This window comes from Eleutherodactylus coqui, chromosome 5, assembly GCF_035609145.1.
Source record: "Eleutherodactylus coqui strain aEleCoq1 chromosome 5, aEleCoq1.hap1, whole genome shotgun sequence".
Taxonomy (NCBI): Eukaryota; Metazoa; Chordata; class Amphibia; order Anura; family Eleutherodactylidae; genus Eleutherodactylus; species Eleutherodactylus coqui.
The window spans coordinates 276,812,752-276,833,015 of NC_089841.1; the positions used below are offsets into that span (position 1 = coordinate 276,812,752).

A 20,264-nucleotide genomic window follows, 5' to 3' on the forward strand; every position below is an offset into this window, starting at 1 on the left:
GCAGGGGTCTCTGGTTTGATGGACATGAGCTGTTTTGCATGTTTTTTCTAGTGCCTCATTGCCCACTGTCTCCATTGTCTGAGCTTTTATCCACATTGGTTCATGTTTCAATGGATACAAATGACAAAGCAGATGATAATGTTTAAAGCTTTCTCTTCTTGTTTCAGACATTCGTTTCTATGTGAAGAAAAGTTACATTATGCCACGTGGTTCATAAACTAGAGCAGATTTTCCATTGGGACATGGGAAAAGAACTGATGCCTACAGATATATTTCCAGCAGCAGTTTCCATGGAGTGACATTGATAGATCTGCAATGTCTGCTGAGAAGAATAGAAGCCGAAAACCGGTGGTGCTGCCAACGGAGACTCAAAAGTGGGGGGATGCTCCCAGCTTCTCATTTGATTACTATGATCATTGTACACGCAAAGAACCTGGAACCTCATCTAATCTCCAGGATTTTGAGATTAAGGAAAAAAGTGGATTAAAGCCAGTCCGGCAGTTCATCCCTGACTCCTGGAAGAGATTTTTTAGGAAAGGCAGGACAAAAGGAGAATGTTTCCCCTTGAAAAATGTAGAAGACCCTAATATACCCTCTATTGTATCACTCCGAGATGTTAGCAGGGAATCTAGTCTTGCTGACAAGAGTGGGGATTTTACAGAGTTTTCTTCGATCAGCACAAGATCTATTCAGGAGACTCAGCAAAAGAAAACTCCAGATTCTATTGAAAAGAAGAGTCATTTGTGCACGGTTTATGGAGAAAAGGTAGAAGCATACCATTTAAAGTATTCCTACATGAAGTCCTGGCCTGGACTGTTAAGGATTATGGCTGGAGCACAGTTAATTTTTGGTGGCATGGTGTTTGCCTGTACGTGTGCCTACTTACAGAAGGATTACCAGTGGTATAATCTATTTGGCACTGAACTTCAAAGAACGCTGCCAGGTGGCTATAGTTATTATGGCCCAATGACTCCATTTGTGATGCTTGTAGCCAGCCTGGCTTGGTTTGTCACGTTGATCCTATTGGGGTTGGGGCTGACTCTATACTATCGGACTATTCTCCTTGACTCCCACTGGTGGCCTCTCACGGAGTTTGCCATCAATATTGTCATGTGTCTTTTATACATGGCTGCAGGCATTGCTTATGTCAATGATATAAACCGTGGTGGTCTCTGCTACTCTATTTTTGCTGTGAACCCACTGATCGTGGCATTCTGTAGGGTCGAAGGAGGTCAGGTGGCAGCCATAACTTTTCTCTTCTTCAACATGTTCTTATACTTGGCCACTTCTTTGGTGTGTCTAAAAATGTGGCGGCATGAAGAAAGGCTCAGGCAGGCTGGGAACATTCAGGTGAGGGGGTTTCAGACCATGAAATCTCACTCATTCTCTGTTATACCATCAACTCCATTTGAGTATGTATGACTTCTTCACTTTCACTCGCTCTCTTTCTACCGTAATTACATCTGTATTTCTAACTTTGCTTTTCCTTCTCATCTTTGCATATTTTCACAATGTTATTTATTATGTTTTCATGTATCATTTATTATATATTTCATAGACCCCATAGGGTGGCTTCACATCTACGTCGGGGGTTCCAGTTCCCTGATCTGAGGAATCCCCGTGGCTGAATGGGTCCGTCCTATGATGGAACCAAACAGACCGAATGGGCCCCATTGGCTGTAACAGGGTATGTTGGTTTCCGCTCAGCTGTCCGGCATTTTACTGGCTTTTTCTTCTGCTATTTTGTGCTGGATCTGCGATGGCGGTCCCAGCGCAGATGTGAAACCCCCCTAAAAGGGTCTACATTTTACCAGTCACGTCTCTTTCAGTTATACAGGATCTGTACATATTCACCATTCAGGAGTTTCATACAAAGCAGCTCAATATCTCTTTCAAGAATACAACTTTTTCTGCGGTAGTAAATCCAGCAGTCGTGACATTTCTTGGTAGGGAAAGTCTGCTAGTTTTCCCAAAACAGAAGGCAAAATAAAAGGTGATCTCTGAAAGAAACTTCAGAAGGACGCCCATATATCACCATATAGTCTAGGGCCTCATTTCTATGTTTTTTTTTCTTTTTGACACAGATTCTGCATCATTTTAGCATTCAATTGAATTCTATGGAAATCCAGTGTTAGGTTGAGCTCCTGGGACCTGAAGTTCTATGGGTTTCAAGGAACACACCTTCACAGGTGTGGGATAATTGAGTTGGCTGGGTGTGCAGTTCTCCAGTCACCAATCCCCACCAGTTTGCTGCACATAAATACCAGCTTCTCCGTCTAGAGGTTGCTGGTTTCTTCATTTCCCTGGTGTTTGCATCCATGTATGTTTCTTGGTATGGTTTGAACAGTGACGTGTTCTGTGGTTTGTGCAGGTGGCCGGACATGGTGTATGAGCAGTCCTGTTCTGTGTTGCATGCAATCCTTGGTGTGTTAGTGTGAGCTATGTCTTGTCTGCTTGGATTGTTTACCATCCGGGGCAAGTTAGGTCCTTAGGTTTCAGCATGGGGCCGTCCCTGTTGAGATGATTGCCCCGCTTGCAGACAGGACTCCTGGGGTATGTTGTCTTGTTAGAGTAGGGACCCACAAGACAATGAGGGCCCTTGTCTTGGGCTCATGGGCTTAAGTGCTTTGGCCAAAATACGAGCCTTTACCTCATACTATATTTTTTCCATCTGTTTATGTGTGCAGGTATGCTAGGTCATCGTGTATGTCTGACCACGAGTCAAGTTTGCAGTTCCCTTTCTTTTGGTGTTCCGTGTGTAGTATTTCAGGTTACAGAACCAGCACGTCCAGGTTGGATGTAACATCCAGACCTTGAAATGTACATTGCAGAATAAAATAATTGGTATGTCAGATTCATGCCTCAAAAATCTGACGTGGATATGACATCCATGTAAACATGCCCCAAAGCAGTGTTTACCACAACTGTCCTCAAGGAACCCTATCAAGCCATGTTTTGAGCATGGAGAAAACACAATCGATAAATACTGAATATTGAAATACTTCCTTTGTATCACTTTATGAAATATTTGCTTAGTGTCGCTAAGTGAGCCCCATAACTTTTTTATGTTACCACCAATGGACCTGGACATTTTTTGCATGGTAAGCTGTGGTTTTTAGTGGCTTTATTGGTTCCATTCTGGATTACATGCAACTTTTAGTTTATTTTCCATGGAGGTCCCACCATCCCAACAGATTTGATACTGACATCTTTGTGCCAAATACCACAGGACACCTTCAGATGTCTTGTGGAGTCCTTGACAAGTGGGAACTGTTTTGGTGGTATTCGAAGGACATAGACAGTATTAGGCAGGTGGTTTTGATGTGATCAGTGTATAATTACTAGTAATTGTTAGGAAATACTAGTACCATTGTTTCTGGTGGCGCCACACAGCTGTGCTACATTCACATCACACACACAGCTCTGCTACATACATTGGTCATCCCATACATCAGGGATGAAGGACCTGTTAGTACGTCACCATCATCCTCTGCTCCTGATCACATGATGATGATGTCATCAAAGGTCCTGCATCCTTGTACAGATTATGGGTGGACTACAAAAACTCCTGCAGCCTCAGTTGCTATGGAATACTAACGAACACCTAGCCGGACAGCAGCCATGTGCGTACAGGTCCCGTGATGATGTCACCATCATGTGATCAGAGGCAGAGCATGTAACTCCTTCACTGGGGATGAAGGACCTTTAATGATGTCACTGACATGTGATCAGGGGTGGAGCATGTAAGTCACTCACAAAGCCACTCACTCACGCACGGATGGACAGGCCGTCAGTAGTTTGATTATTATTATAGGATTAGTGTATAATTAATATTTTTAGTGGGGAATGTTAAAAAAGACCTTTGACTTTGGCCATTGTTTTATATTTTTGCTAATACCAAATTTTTACTGTTTTTGCTAAATAAAAGAAGGATTTATGAACAAAAAGTATTTTTATGAAGCCACAATATTTAGTTTTCACCCCAACTTGCCCATGGGGGCTTGTTCTTAAGGAACAAATAGTATTTTTGAAACCTTTTTTTCCATTTTTAAAAACACATATAATTATTATTTGACTTATGAGGGGAGAATATGAAGCACCGCAACGCCACCATTTGTTCTGTGCTTCTTTCACACCGTGTACTATATGCTTTAAATATAGTAATATTATGCAATATTTGTTCTACATAGTAGCATCATAAAACTTTTTATCTTTATTTAACTATTTAAAAAATATATCTTTTAATAACAAAATTAGTGGAATGGCTTTTATTATCTTAAACTTTCCTGATCTTAATTAGTTTTTCTTAGTCTTACTGGGGGAATATTAACTGCCAAAACATTACACTAACAGGTAATCTATCACGCCAAGGCTTTTTAATATGCTTTCCTCCCTTAGCACCCTGTGATCATGCCATGTAGTGCAGACGTATACACTATCTCTGTCAAAATACTTAGATGATGCAATCACCATTGAATGAAGCATCTAAGGCACAGCTGTCAAACACAAGGCCCGCCGCCTCATTTTCCGTGGCCCACCAGCTGTGCAGTAAGTTCCCTCACCCTCCGTGCTGCTGTCAGTAGGCGATCTTCTATCGGTTTGTTCTATCTCAGTAGAGCAGACAGTAATGGAGGAGTGCCAATAGCAGACTGTATGCAGAAGGGCCCCAATAAGGACAGAGCAGCCGGTATACCTGCCAGTGGGACCATATTGGATGCAGGTAAGTATAAAGATGTGCATAAAAATGCAGAATTGTCCTTGTGTGTGTGTGTATATATATATATATATATATATATATATATATATGTCTGTGTGTATACAGTATATGTATTATAGTGGGCGTATATATGCACAATAGTGTGTGTCTGTGCGTATATATGCATAATAGTGTGTGTCTGTGCGTATATGTGTGTGCGTCTGTCCGTATATATGCATAATAGTGTGCGTCTGTGCGTATGTGCATAATAGTGTGCGTGTGTGCGTATATGTGCGTCTGTGCATATACGTGCATAATAGTGTGCGTATACGTGCATAATAGTGTGCGTCTGTGCGTATATGTGTAGAATAGTGTGCGTCTGTGCGTATATGTGTATAATAGTGTGCGTCTGTACGTATATGTGTAGAATAGTGTGCGTCTGTGCGTATATGTGTAGAATAGTGTGCGGCTGTGCGTATATGTGTAGAATAGTGTGCGTCTGCGCGTATATATGCATAATAGTGTGTGTATGTGTAGAATAGTGTGCGTCTGTGCGTATATGTGTATAATAGTGTGCGTCTGTACGTATATGTGTAGAATAGTGTGCGTCTGTGCGTATATGTGTAGAATAGTGTGCGTCTGTGCGTATATGTGTAGAATAGTGTGCGTCTGCGCGTATATATGCATAATAGTGTGTGTATGTGTAGAATAGTGTGCGTCTGCGCGTATATGTGTAGAATAGTGTGCGTCTGTGCGTATATATGTATGATAGTGTGCGCCTGTGCGTATATGTGTAGAATAGTGTGCGTCTGTGCGTATATGTGTAGAATAGTGTGCGTCTGTGCGTATATGTGTAGAATAGTGTGCGTCTGCGCGTATATATGCATAATAGTGTGTGTATATGTGTGGAATAGTGTGCGTCTGCGCGTATATGTGTAGAATAGTGTGCATCTGTGCATATATGTGTATAATCGTGTGTGTCTGCGCGTATATGTGTATAATAGTGTGCGTATATGTGAAGAATAGTGTGCGTCTGTGCGTATATGTGTAGAATAGTGTGCGTCTGCGCGTATATATGCATAATAGTGTGAGTATATGTGTAGAATGTGTGCGTCTGTGCGTATATGTGTAGAATAGTGTGCATCTGTGCGTATATATGTATAATAGTGTGCGTCTGTGCGTATATGTGTAGAATAGTGTGCGTCTGCGCGTATATGTGTAGAATAGTGTGCGTCTGTGCGTATATATGTATAATAGTGTGCGTCTGTGCGTATATGTGTAGAATAGTGTGCGTCTGTGCGTATATGTGTAGAATAGTGTGCGTCTGTGCGTATATATGTATAACAGTGTGCGTCTGTGCGTATATATGTATAATAGTGTGTGTCTGCGCGTATATGTGTATAATCGTGTGTGTCTGCGCGTATATGTGTAGAATAGTGTGCGTCTGTACGTATATGTGTAGAATAGTGTGCATCTGCGCGTTTATGTGTAGAATAGTGTGCAACTGTGCGTATATATGCATAAGTGTGCGTCTGTGCGTATATATGCATAAGTGTGCGTCTGTGCGTATATGTGTAGAATAGTGTGCGTCTGTGCGTATATATGCATAATAGTGTGCGTATATATGTAGAATAGTGTGTGTCTGTGCATATTTACTTCGAATAGTGTGCGACTGTGTGTATATGAATATATATATATATATATATATATATATATATATATATATATATATATATATATATATATATAAATAATATTAATAGTGTGTGCCACTGGCTACTATGGGGGACCTTATTACCAATCGGGCCACTATAGGGGTCGGCCCTTTGAAGGCAACCCTAAGGCTGATGTAGCCCTCGGTGAAAATGAGTTTGACACCCCTGATCTACAGGGTTAAATATCGAGGATTGGAAATACTGTAACTTCAACCCCAGCTATTACAGTATGATGTTGGCTGTATATTACACCAAGCGCACACTGCTCAGGGTATGGGTACTGCCTGTACTATACTCTGTGTGTTGTATTACTTGTAATAACACCCAATCAGAGCGTAATAGTGCCTCCATTTGTGGCAAAAGATTAAATCCCCAGAGCAACACTAAGTAAATGTTGGGTTTCCTTGAGGACGGTTTTGTAAAACAATGGCCTACGGGTTCATGCACGCAGCTGGATCATAACTCATTTAGGACAGAATCCTAATAAGGCTTCCGAAAAGAAGCCCTCAACTTTTCCTCTGTATATCTCTGAGTTAATATAGAGACACGTGGAGCTTTTTACTCTTGGATTCCATATTTTGTGGCATGATTTATCGAACTTGTGTAGGGAGGTATTCTCACCTAGAGGCATTGCATCTTCAAGAAAATATGTCTGTACACAAGAGAATCTGAGGCTGTATGTCACATAGCACAGAGACCATGCAGTGCCGTAAAAGGCTCCAGCGTTCATCAGCTCTAAGGACATATTCCCACTTACAGTTTTCATGCAGATTTCTGGCAAAAAAACTTCATGAAATAAACATGTGCAAATATACCGGACCAAAACTAGTTGTGGAAAGTAGATCTGAACCACGGCACCGAACGTACAGACATGCCGGTGGCTAACAGTATGTACCTAGAGCCACAAGTGTGTTCTGTTGACACTGGAAACCTCATCCCATATAAAAAAAACTGTTTTTTTTTGCGGGTGTAGCAAAAGTTTTTTCTAGTTTTGCATTAAATAGATATTTCATTATGCAAATAATAACCCTTATCAATTGCTGCGACCTGAATACCCATCAACAGAACCTGATAGAGGAGAGCAGGCGCCCTCCAGCCCAGAATAGAGATAACGATATGAAAATAAATAAATCTTATTTGTATAGCGCCACCTTATTCCGCAGGGCTCTCAAGTAATTTATTTATTACCCCCCACCAAGCTGGGTGCTCATTTTACCAATCTCAGAAGGATGAGTCAACCTTGAGCCGGGTACCTGAACCAAGCAAGGATTGAACTTGCAACCTTCAGGTCGTGAGCGAGAGCTGAGAACTGCATTTCTGCTGCATTAGCACTCTGCGCAAAAAAAGTTCCTTCCCAACTCCAGTCTGGCAATCGCAATATTCCCCGGATCACGGACCCTTCTGAGCAATCAGTGATATAACATCTGATTAGATCTAAATCATCTTGAAATACTGGATGTCATCTTAAAGACATTTTCTATTCCAATGTTACAAAATAAATGTGAAGGTAAAAAACACTCAGTCTTTACAACTAGAGATGAGCGAGCATACTCGGTAAGGTGATTTACTCAAGAGAGCATCCCCTTTTTCGAGTAACTCATGGCTCGTCCCTTAAGATTCGGGGAGGGGGGGGGGAGTGAGACAGATCTCTCTCTCCCTCCCAATCCCCTCCGCAACCCGCCGCTGACCCCCGCGGCCCCCTGAATCTTCAGGGATGAGCCAGCAGTTACTTGAAGAAGGGGATGCTCTCTCGAGTAAATCGCCTTACTGAGTATGCTCGCTCATCTCTAGTTACATCATGTACAGTGGATATGAAAAGTCCACACACCCAATTAATGCCAGGTTTTTGTCATGGCACAAATCCCGACAAACCTGAATCGTTTCCGATTTATTTCCACCTTCGATGGGACCCGTTATTGGTACAATTCCAATGAAAAACAAACTGAATGTTTCAGGGCAGAAAATGTTTTAAAAAACAAAAATGTGATTGCATAAATATTGACACTCTAAAACTTTGCACCCTCTGTCTTTATGACAGCATTCAGTCTTTTTGGGTCGGTGTCTATCAGCAACATCTTGACTTGGCAATCTTTGTCCACCCTTCCTTGCCAAAGTGTTCCAAATCTGTCAGATTGCGACAGCATCTGATGTGTAGCGCCCTCTTCAGGTCACCCACAGATCTTTAATGAGATTCAGGTCTAGGTTCTCGCTGGATCATTCCAAAACTGTGATCTTCTGGTGAAGCTGTTCTCTTGTTGATCTGGAGCTCTGCTTTGGGTGGTTGTCAGACTGAAAGGTGAAATTCCTCTTCATCTTCAGCTTTTCAGCCGAGGCCTGAAGGTTTTGTGCCAAAAAGGACTGATATTTGGAACTGCTCATGATTCCCTCCACCTTGACTAAAGCCCCAGTTCCAGCAGCAGAACAGCCCCAAAACATAATGCTGCCTCCACCATAATCACTGTGGGTCTGGTGGTCTTCGGGTGATGGCGGTGTTGGCTTTGTGCCAAAAGTGCCTTTTGGGATTAATCCCAAAAAGTTCCCCCTCAGTCTCATCAGACCACAACACGTTCCCCTACAGTAGGTTTTGGCAAAACATAGCGAGCTTGAATGTTTTCCTTTGTTAGAAGAGGCTTCCATCTCCCCCCCCCCCCAGTCCAGACATATGAAGAATACAGGAGATGGTTGTCACATAACTACACAACCAGTACTTGCCAGAGACTCCCGCAGCTCCTCTAATGTTGCTCTTGGCCTCCTGGACCAATTTTTTTCCGGTCTTTTCATCAATTTTTGAGGGACGTCCAGTTCCTGGTAATGTCTCTATTGGGCCGAATGTCATCCCCTCCTTGCTGACGGTTTCCCTTGTGTTCCATGGTAGATGTGATGTCTTGGAGATGTTTTGGCCCCCTTCTCCTGACTGACACCTTCCAACAATCAGACCCCTTTGATGTGCTGTAAGATCTTTATGGACCAACTAAGAATAATATGTCAGGAAAATCCTCCTAGAAGAGCCGAACTTTATATGGGGGAACTCAGAATCCCTGTAACTAATGGCAGCGGAGTGCAGACTGCTATCTATCAGGAGGCCACGTGTGATTAACATTGCAAAAAACATGTATTTTTAACAGGGGGGCGTAGACTTTTAATACCCAGATGTTAAAGAGATCGCTCATTGCATACAACCTAAATACTAAACTTAGAGCACTTGAAGCTTTGTTACTATATATATATATATATATATATATATATATATATATATATATATATATATACACACAGTATATTGCAGTTGAATCCCTCATACACAAAAGCATTTAGTACATACGGTATATAACAAGCAGTTATTCTGTCCAGCCAACATCATCATCATCAACCACCTTGTTTCGTCTGTATATTATACCTTGTATGTATTTCTTTCCATCAGAGATCCACCAAACCCAAGAGGATAGTGTTTAAAGATGAAGTTCAGCAGTTGGGAGAAGTGAAAGAGAAAGTCCCCAAGACCATGCATCTCTCAGAGACGGGCCACGAGGCTGGGGCTCTGAGTCGCTCTATACCTGCCGGGCACCGGCCCACACCTTACGCTGTAGTGGATTACATTATGTAAGTATTACTCGCAGACCATGTAAGTTCGGAGCGCACCAATATATTCACAACACATGATATTAAGGCCTCTTTCACACAAGTGTCATTTGGAGTCAGAGTAGTTGCGTCAAAAGAATCGCATCTAACAGGACCTGCGGCATCTAACAGGACCTGCGGCATCTAACAGGACCTGCGGCATCTAACAGGACCTGCGGCATCTAACAGGACCTGCGGCATCTAACAGGACCTGCGGCATCTAACAGGACCTGCAGTTTCTGTGGGTACTTTCAAACAAACGATTATTTGACAAGCCTAAAAAATCATGCGTCAAAAGAAGGGACATAGGCGCGATTCCTCTCCGTCAATGATGGGACTTAAAAAGGATCAACTCAGTTCGGAAAGACCCTGCGCTCAGAGGGTTCACCAATTCATGGTAGATGTTCCCATAGATGGAGGAGGGAGACATGATGTCTCTTACAGATACCTCAAGTAGTTTCCAGTCAGCCAGAATATTGTAGAAACATCCTCTTTTTAATTCAGCAATCCTAAAATGTAAGGCAACGCGTTTTGGTGCCACATGGACCTTCTTCAAGCCACACAGTGGTGTATAACTTATGTATATACTAGCTTACCCATCAAGACAGACAGACATACATTCATTCGTTTTTATATATCTAGATAACAACCAATCACAGCGCAGCTTTCATGTTACCTCAGTATAATATATAGCAACCAATCACAGCGCAGCTTTCATGTTACCTCAGCAGTATAATAAATAAGAACCAATCACAGCGCAGCTTTCATGTTACCTCAGTATAATATATAACAACCAATCACAGCGCAGCTTTCATGTTACCTCAGTATAATATATTACAACCAATCACAGCGCAGCTTTCATGTTACCTCAGTATAATATATAACAACCAATCACAGCGCAGCTTTCATGTTACCTCAGCGGTATAATATATAACAACCAATCACAGCGCAGTTTTCATGTTACCTCAGCGGTATAATATATAACAACCAATCACAGCGCAGTTTTCATGTTACCTCAGCAGTATAATATATAACAACCAATCACAGCGCAGCTTTCATGTTACCTCAGCATTCTCAATATCCAGCAATTGTCTTGCGAAACGTTCGGCGGATGCATCATTTTGTAGTTGAACACGCTTGATCGTAATTAGAGATGAGCGAACGTACTCGTCCGAGCTTGATGCTCGGGCGAATATTAGCGTGTTCGGGATGCTCGTTACTCGTAATGAGTACCACGCGGTGTTCTGGTTACTTTCAGTTTCCTGTCTGAGACGTTAGCGCGCTTTTCTGGCCAATTGAAAGACAGGGAAGGCATTACAACTTCCCCCTGTGACGTTCAAGCCCTATACCACCCCCCTGCAGTGAGTGGCTGGGGCGATCAGGTGTCACCCGAGAATAAAAGTCGGCCCCTCCCGCGGCTCGCCTCAGATGCCTTGTGAGTTAGCTGAGGGACAGTGATGCTGGTGCCGGAGCTGCTGTAGGGAGAGCGTTAGTAGTGAGTGTAGGCTTCAAGAACCCCAATGGTCCTTTCTAGGGCCACATCTATCCGTGTGCAGTACTGTCCAGGCTGCTGTTAGCAGTGTTGCCCATTTTATTTATTTTTTTCAAAATCGGCTGTGCAGAGCATTGCGCCCTGCAGTAATAGTCCAGGGACAGAAGTGGTGGTGAGGCAGGGAGAGTGTTAGGAGTGAGTGTAGGCTTCAAGAACCCCAATGGTCCTTTCTAGGGCCACATCTATCCGTGTGCAGTACTGTCCAGGCTGCTGTTAGCAGTGTTGCCCATTTTATTTCTTTTTTTCAAAATCGGCTGTGCAGAGCATTGCGCCCTGCAGTAATAGTCCAGGGACAGAAGTGGTGGTGAGGCAGGGAGAGTGTTAGGAGTGAGTGTAGGCTTCAAGAACCCCAACGGTCCTTCTTAGGGCCACATTTAACCGTGTGCAGTACTGTGCAGGCTGCTGTTAGCAGTGTTGCATTTTTTTTTTTTTTCAAAATCGGCCGTGCAGAGCATTGCGCCCTGCAGTAATACTACAGGGAGAGAATTGTGTAGGCAGGGCCAGAAGACATACATTATTGATTGAATATAGTCAGTGGGCCTTTCCTTTAAAAAAAAAGGGAAACATTCTATTTGGTCTGCCTCTGACAGTCCGCAGCGTTCTGGGTACGTGTGTGGTGGGTGGAGAACGTAAATAAATCATACGCAGCCAGCTACGTTTAACAGCAGGCTTGCGCCAATTTCTTTCCTGGCTGGGAAATCAAATCACTGGTAATACACCATGCTGAGGGGTAGGGGTAGGCCTAGAGGACGTGGACGCGGGCGAGGACGTGGAGGGCTAAGTCAGGGTGTGGGCACAGGCCGAGCCAGTGCGGTGGCCAGGGGTAGAGGCAGGGCCAGACCGAATAATCCACCAACTGGTTCCCAAAGCGCCCCCTCGCGCCATGCCACCCTGCAGAGGCCGAGGTGCTCTACGGTGTGGCAGTTTTTCACAGAGACGCCTGACGACCGACGAACAGTGGTGTGCAACCTTTGTCGCGCCAAGATCAGCTGTGGAGCCACCACCACCAGCATGCGCAGGCATATGATGGCCAAGCACCCCACAAGGTGGGACGATGCCCGTTCACCGCCTCCGGTTTGCACCACTGCCTCTCCCCCTGTGCCCCAACCTGCCACTGAGATCCAACCCCCCTCTGAGGACACAGGCACTACCGTCTCCTGGCCTGCACCCACACCCTCACCTCCGCTGTCCTCGGCCCCATCCAGCAATGTCTCTCAGCGTAGCGTCCAGGCGTCGCTAGCGCCACAGTTTGAGCGCAAGCGCAAGTACGATGCCACGCACCCGCACACTCAAGCGTTAAACGTGCACATTGCAAAATTGATCAGCCTAGAGATGCTGCCGTATAGGCTTGTGGAAACGGAGGCTTTCAAAAGCATGATGGCGGCGGCGGCCCCGCGCTACTCGGTTCCCAGTCGCCACTACTTTTCCCGATGTGCCGTCCCAGGCCTGCACGACCACGTCTCCCGCAACATTGTATGCGCCCTCACCAACGCGGTTACTGCCAAGGTCCACTTAACAACAGACACGTGGACAAGCACAGGCGGGCAGGGCCACTATATCTCCCTGACGGCACATTGGGTGAATTTAGTGGAGGCTGGGACAGAGTCAGAGCCTGGGACCGCTCACGTCCTACCCACCCCCCGAATTGCGTGCCCCAGCTCGGTGGTGGTATCTGCGGGGGTGTATGCTTCCTCCACTAAACCACCCTCCTCCTCCTCCTACGCAACCTCTGTCTCGCAATCAAGATGTGTCAGCAGCAGCAGCACGTCGCCAGCAGTCGGTGTCACGCGGCGTGGCAGCACAGCGGTGGCCAAGCGTCAGCAGGCCGTGCTGAAACTACTCAGCTTAGGAGAGAAGAGGCACACGGCCCACGAACTGCTGCAGGGTCTGACAGAGCAGACCGACCGCTGGCTTGCGCCGCTGAGCCTCCAACCGGGCATGGTCATGTGTGACAACGGCCGTAACCTGGTGGCGGCTCTGCAGCTCGGCAGCCTCACGCACGTGCCATGCCTGGCCCATGTCTTTAATTTGGTGGTTCAGCGCTTTCTGAAAAGCTACCCCCACTTGTCATACCTGCTCTGAAAGGTGCGCCAGCTCTGCGCACATTTCCGCAAATCCCACACGCACGCTGCCACCCTGCGGACCCTGCAACATCGGTTTAATCTGCCAGTGCACCGACTGCTGTGCGACGTGCCAACACAGTGGAACTCTACGCTCCACATGTTGGCCAGACTCTATGAGCAGCGTAGAGCTATAGTGGAATACCAACTCCAACTTGCGCGGCGCAGTGGGAGTCAGCGTCCTCAATTATTTACAGAAGAGTGGGCCTGGTTGGCAGCCATCTGCCAGGTCCTTGGAAAATTTGAGGAGTCTACCCAGATGGTGAGCGGGGATGCTGCAATCATTAGCGTCACCATTCCTCTGCTATGCCTCTTGAGAAGTTCCCTGCAAAGCATAAAGGCAGACGCTTTGGAATCAGAAACGGAGGCGGGGGAAGACAGTATGTCCCTGGATAGTCAGAGCAACCTCATGTCTATATCTCAGCGCGTTGAGGAGGAGGGGGAGGAGCATGAGGAGAAGGGGGAAGAGACAGCTTGGCCCACTGCTGAGGGGACAGATGCTGCTTGCCTGTCATCCTTTCAGCGTGTATGGCCAGAGGAGGAGGAGGATCCTGAAAGTGATCTTCCGAGTGAGGACAGCCATGTGTTGCGTACAGGTACCCTGGCACACATGGCTGACTTCATGTTAGGATGCCTTTCTCGTGACCCTCGCGTTACACGCATTCTGGCCCCAACGGATTACTGGGTGTACACACTGCTCGATCCACGGTATAAGGAGAGCCTTTGCACTCTCATTCCCGAAGAGGAAAGGGGTTCGAGAATGATGCTATACCACAGGGCGCTGGTGGACAAACTGATGGTAAACTTCCCATCCGACAGCGCTAGTGGCCGAAGGCGCAGTTCCGAGGGCCAGGTAGCAGGGGAGGCGCAGAGATCAGGCAGCATGTACAGCGCAGGCAGGGGAACATTCTCCAAGGTCTTTGCCAGCTTTATGGCTCCCCAGCAAGACTGTGTCACCGGTCCCCAGTCAAGGCTGAGTTGGCGGGAGCACTGTAAAAGGATGGTGAGGGAGTACGTAGCCGATTGCAGCACCGTCCTTGGTGACGCCTCTGCCCCCTACAACTACTGGGTGTTGAAGCTGGACACGTGGCCTGAACTCGCGCTGTATGCCCTGGAGGTGCTTGCTTGTCCTGCGGCTAGCGTCTTGTCAGAGAGGGTGTTTAGTGCGGCTGGGGGAATCATCACAGATAAGCGTACCCGCCTGTCAACCGACAGTGCCGACAGGCTAACACTCATCAAGATGAACAAAGCCTGGATTTCCCCAGACTTCTCTTCTCCACCAGCGGACAGCAGCGCTACCTAAACAATACGTAGGCTGCACCCGCGGATGGAAGCATCGTTCTCTATCACCATCAAAAACGTGGACCTTTTAGCTTCATCAATCTGTGTATAATATTCCTCCTCCTCCTCCTGAAACCTCAGGTAATCACGCCGAACGGGCAATTTTTCTTAGGCCCACAAGGCTCAGTCATATAATTTTTCTAAACAATTTTTATAAGTTTCAATGCTCTTAAAAGCGTTGAAACTTTAACTTGAACCAATTTTTCGTTAAACTGGGCTGCCTCCAGGCCTAGTTACCACTTAAGCCACATTAACCAAAGCGATTAATGGGTTTCACCTGCCATCTTGGTTGGGCATGGCCAATTTTTTCTGAGGTACATTAGTACTGTTGCTACACCAATTTTTTTGGGCCCTCACCTACAGTGTAATCATTGTAATTTCTATGTTCTTCGCCTGCACTCATGGTACAGAAAGGTGTGTGGGGTAGGCCTACAGTTTTGCTACATAAATGTAACTGGGGCCTTGTCTATACTGCAGCTACTGAAATGTGAAAGAGACTGTTATCTCCCTAAACTGCTGCAATGGGAATGTTACTGGGGCCTGTCTTGAGTGCTACTATTACTGAAATGGAACTAAGACTGCGCTCCCCCTATACTGCTGCTAATGATATGTTAGTGGGGCCTGTCCCTAATGCTACTGCTGAAATGTTAATGATTCTGGGCTCTGCCTATACCGCTGCTAATGGTATGTCACTGGGGTGTGGAAACAGAGGCTTCACAGAGACATGATGGCGGCGAGGCCATTTCCCACCAACGCTGTTACTGTTAAGGTGCATATAACCACGGACACGTGTAGAGGACACATAGTGCCTCCAAATCATCCCCCTCCTCCTCCAACAATGAAAACATTCTTGGCAAATACCTTTGCATTGGTCCGTCTGGTGGCAGTCCAAGAATTTCACCTTTAACGACACAACAAGAGAGCACCACCACCATCCCCCCGCCACGGCCCACTTAATCCTGGCCACATTCCGAAAACCAACTACATAAAACCGCGCTACCAGGTCCGCAATCACCACCACATTACCACCAACGAGGTTACTGTTAAGGTACATATTACCAGTCTGACTGGGGCATGCAGTGTGGGCCGAAGCCCACCTGTATTGTATCTGACGTTAGCTCTGCTGAGTAGGGCACAGCAATGGGATATATTTATGTACCGCCGGTGGGTTCCAGGGAGCCACCCATGCTGTGGGTCCACACGGAGTTGTAACTGCATCTGTCCACTGGTAAAGAACCCCAGTCAGACTGGGGCATGCAGTGTGGGCCGAAGCCCACCTGCATTAAGCACGACATTACTACCTCAGCTGTGTTGGGCAATGCAATGGGATATTTTTATGTACTACCGGTGGGTTCCAGGGAGCCACCCATGCTGTAGGTGCAAACGGAGTTTAACCTACATCTGTCCACTTGTAAAGAACCCCAGTCTGACTGGGGCATGCAGTGTGGGCCGAAGCCCACCTGCATTAACCACGACATTACCTCAGCTGTGATGGGCAATGCAATGGGATATTTTTATGTACCGCCGGTGGCTTCCTGGCACCCACCCATGCTGTGGGTCCACAGGGAGTTGTTACTACATCTGTCCACTTGTAAAGAACCCCAGTCTGACTGGGGCATGCAGTGTGGGCCGAAGCCCACCTGCATTAACCACGACATTACCTCAGCTGTGATGGGCAATGCAATGGGATTTATTTATGTACCACCGGTGGGTTCCAGGGAGCCACCCATGCTGTAGGTGCACACGGAGTTTAACCTACATCTGTCCACTTGTAAAGAACCCCAGTCACACTGGGGCATGCAGTGTGGGCCGAAGCCCACCTGTATTAAGCACGACATTACCTCAGCTGTGATGGGCACTGCAATGGGATACATTTATGTACAGCGGGTGGGTTTCAGGGAGCCACCCATGCTGTGGGTGCACACGGAATTCCCATTGCGGAGTTGTACCTGCCTGTGACTATTTATAAAAAACCGCGGTCTGACTGGGGCATGCAGACACCTTGACAGAATGAATAGTGTGTGGCACATAGGTTCCCCATTGCTATGCCCACGTGTGCAGCTCCAGATGGAGGTGGCACAGGATTGGATTTCTCATTGCTTCTGTACAGCATTGTGGACTATCGCCCCGCCCCTTTTATGGGGGGGTCGCTGCCTAGCCATGCCAACCCTCTGCAGTGTGTGCCTGCTTTTCCTGTGGCAGACGCATTTATAAATAGACATGAGGGTGGCGTGGCATGAGGGCAGCTGAAGGCTGGGCAGGGACACTTTGGTGTGCGCTGTGGACACTGGGTCATGGGGTGGGGGGGGGGGTTGGCAGCATGTAACCCAGGAGAAGTGGCAGCGGAGTGTCATGCAGGCAATGATTGTGCTTTGTTGGAGGTAGTGTGGTGCTTAGCTAAGGTATGCCATGCTAATGAGGGCTTTTCAGAAGTAAAAGTTGTTGGGAGGGGGGGGGGGCACTCTTGCCGGTATTGTGGCTTAATAGTGGGACCTGTGAACTTGAGATGCAGCCCAACATGTAGCCCCTCGCCTGCCCTATCCGTTGCTGTGTCGTTCCCATCACTTTCTTGAATTGCCCAGATTTTCACACATGAAAACCTTAGCGAGCATCGGCGATATACAAAAATGCGCGAGTCGCCCATTGACTTCAATGGGGTTCGTTACTCGAAACGAACCCTCGAGCATCGCGATAATTTCGTCCCGAGTAACGAGCACCCGAGCATTTTGGTGCTCGCTCATCTCTAGTTGTTATCCATATTTTGGTCGATTTTCCAAGAAGGTGTCATAAGTACCAGAGGAAAATGAGTTTTCCTCTAATATTGAGTTGGTGTGGGAGGATATTCAGAAGAACCATCAGAGGACGGTTCAACCTTTCAAACAGATAGCGGATAATAGACGTTCTGAGGGGACTAATTTCTCGGTGGGAGTCTTTTTTTGATTGTCAACTAAGAACACAAAACTCAAACAACAGTCCTTCAAGTTAGTCCCACGATTTATCGGCCCTTTCAAAATTGAAAAAATTAATCCTTTATTTTTTCATTTGGAGATTTCTAGTTCTATGAAGATAACTAATGTGTTTTACAAATCTCTCTTAAAGAAGTGTGTTGATTCAGGAAATGGTTCATCTCCACCAGCCCCAGTTCTGATGGATGGAGATATTCAATTTGAGATAAGTTGCATAGTGGACTCTCATCAACTTAGGAGATCCCTACAGTATTTACTACATTGGCGGGGTTATAGTCCTGAGGAGAGGACATAGGTACAGGCTGCTGATGTCCCTGCGGATCAGCTTGTGAAAAATTTTTACAGACTGAATCTGAATCGACCTGATCCTATGGGTCCTCGGGCCCCATCTAAAAGAGGATTTACTGTTACAGCAGTTGTGGGGTTGCTGCGATGCTAATAGTCTGGTGCAGGTTTTGAGGGTGGTTCTCCATCTTCTGGCCCTGGTGGGCGTGGTATTAGGTGAGACATGCTTAGCCGCACATGTGGGTAATTGTCATGGCTATTTAGTCTGGCTGATGCTGGACTGAATTGCCATTGAATCTTCAGTCTAGCTCTGACTGTGGTCTCAATCAGAGCCTGGTCCTGGACGTATTGTTTGCCTTCTGCATCTCAAAGCTAAGATTGTGTTTCTTTTCGTTTGTGTTTCTTATGTTATTCTCATGTCCCATGTAGGGTTAACTAAGGACTGATGTACGAGGTCAGGTACGTCCTAGTCAGGGCAAATTGCCTGCATGTAGGCAGGTCCCCGTCTCTGAGGTTACTTAGATAGGAAAGGAGTTACCATGTTTTAGTTTATTATTGTTTTGACGCAGTTTGTGTGTTTATGTGCGAGATCTGCGGGTTACGGTTCCAGCCCATCCTGAGTGGACATGACACTTGGGTGGTTCCCTACTTACCACCGTTCTGTTTGACCAAGAATGGGACCTTTACATGTGAATACTCTTTACTATTTTATCTTTGATAATTGTGTACGATGTTCTTCATTCTGCAGTAAGTATCCAGAGATCAAGAGTGCAGAAGAACGGGAGAATTACAAAGCTGTATTCAATGAGCAATATGCAGAATATAAGGAGCTGTACTCAAAAGTTAGAGGAGCCTTACTGAAGTTCAAGGAACTGGATAACATGATGGAAAAACTAAATAGAGAATCTCAGAGTCAGAAGGTAAGTCTACTCATTACTCTATACATTACAGTAAGGATTAGGTTTACCTGGTAAAGGTATTCTAAAGAGGGTTGATGCACACAACCACATTATGAATCTGCATGGAATAGACCTGTAAAATGGCTAAGGGTTGTTTCATATCTGTGCCCAGAGTTCTGCTTTCGTGTTCCGTTCAGGAAATAGGAAAAGGGGAATCCCCATGACCGAACGGCTTTGTCTTAGTACGGAACCGAACAGAGCTGAACAGACCCCATTGACTATAATGGGGTCCGTTCGCTTTGTACTTAGCTGCCCGGCTGTTAGCTGGCATGCAGCACTTTTTCTTCCGGTAGTTTGAGTTGAATCTGTGGCAGAGCCTCCGACTGCAGGTTGCAACGCAGACATGAAAGCACCATAATACAATACTTTTCTGTGCTGTGTTACAGAGGTATTCTCTTCGTGAAGCTAAAGTTGAATTTTTAATTAAACTTTGCTAATTTTTCACTTCATCCTGACAACTTTTTATTGACATCCCTTCACTGATGTCTATAAACCATAAGGGCTCCAACCCACTTGCTTTTTTTCACGCGATTGTCAATGGGACTTCTAATGTTAAAAACGCTTTGCAAGTAGGTGCATTTTTAACATTAGAAAGTCCCATTGACAATCGCGTGAAAAAAAAGCAAGTGTGCCGGAGCCCTAAATGTGGCAAAATATAACTGATGCTTAGAATTTTTGAAACTTGAACATATTTGTTATGAGGTGCTGATAAGTCCTTGATTTTGTGATCTTCTTTTGTTTTCACATCAATGAAAGTTATATAATTTGAAAGTTGAATGTTTGCAATATTCTGTGCTCAATGTTGGTGTAACATCATGCATATTTGAAGACAACATGGTAGTGTCTGCAGCAAATCTCACTGCAAAGGAGAGCAGAGTAGTGAAGAAGTCCCTGTTTCTGAAAGGGATGTCAGCCACAGACATTTGTGGTTACATGGTGCAAATATTAGGCAACAATATGAAAAATTGCATATATTAGGCAACTGCAGTGAATAATTGGGTTGCCAAATGTA

General features: G+C 45.7%; 1 protein-coding gene across 1 annotated transcript in view; it reads left to right on the top strand.

The window, feature by feature from the left end:
- Nucleotides 1-257: 257 nt before the first annotated feature.
- LOC136627142 (MARVEL domain-containing protein 2-like) overlaps nucleotides 258-20,264 on the top strand; it is a 28,456-nt gene continuing 8,449 nt past the window's right edge. Inside the window, exons 1-3 of the mRNA XM_066602079.1 lie at nucleotides 258-1,350; nucleotides 9,833-10,011; nucleotides 19,042-19,213. Coding sequence (XP_066458176.1) covers nucleotides 316-1,350; nucleotides 9,833-10,011; nucleotides 19,042-19,213 — 1,386 coding nt within the window. The 5' untranslated portion in view covers nucleotides 258-315. The remainder of the gene's footprint in view (nucleotides 1,351-9,832; nucleotides 10,012-19,041; nucleotides 19,214-20,264) is intronic.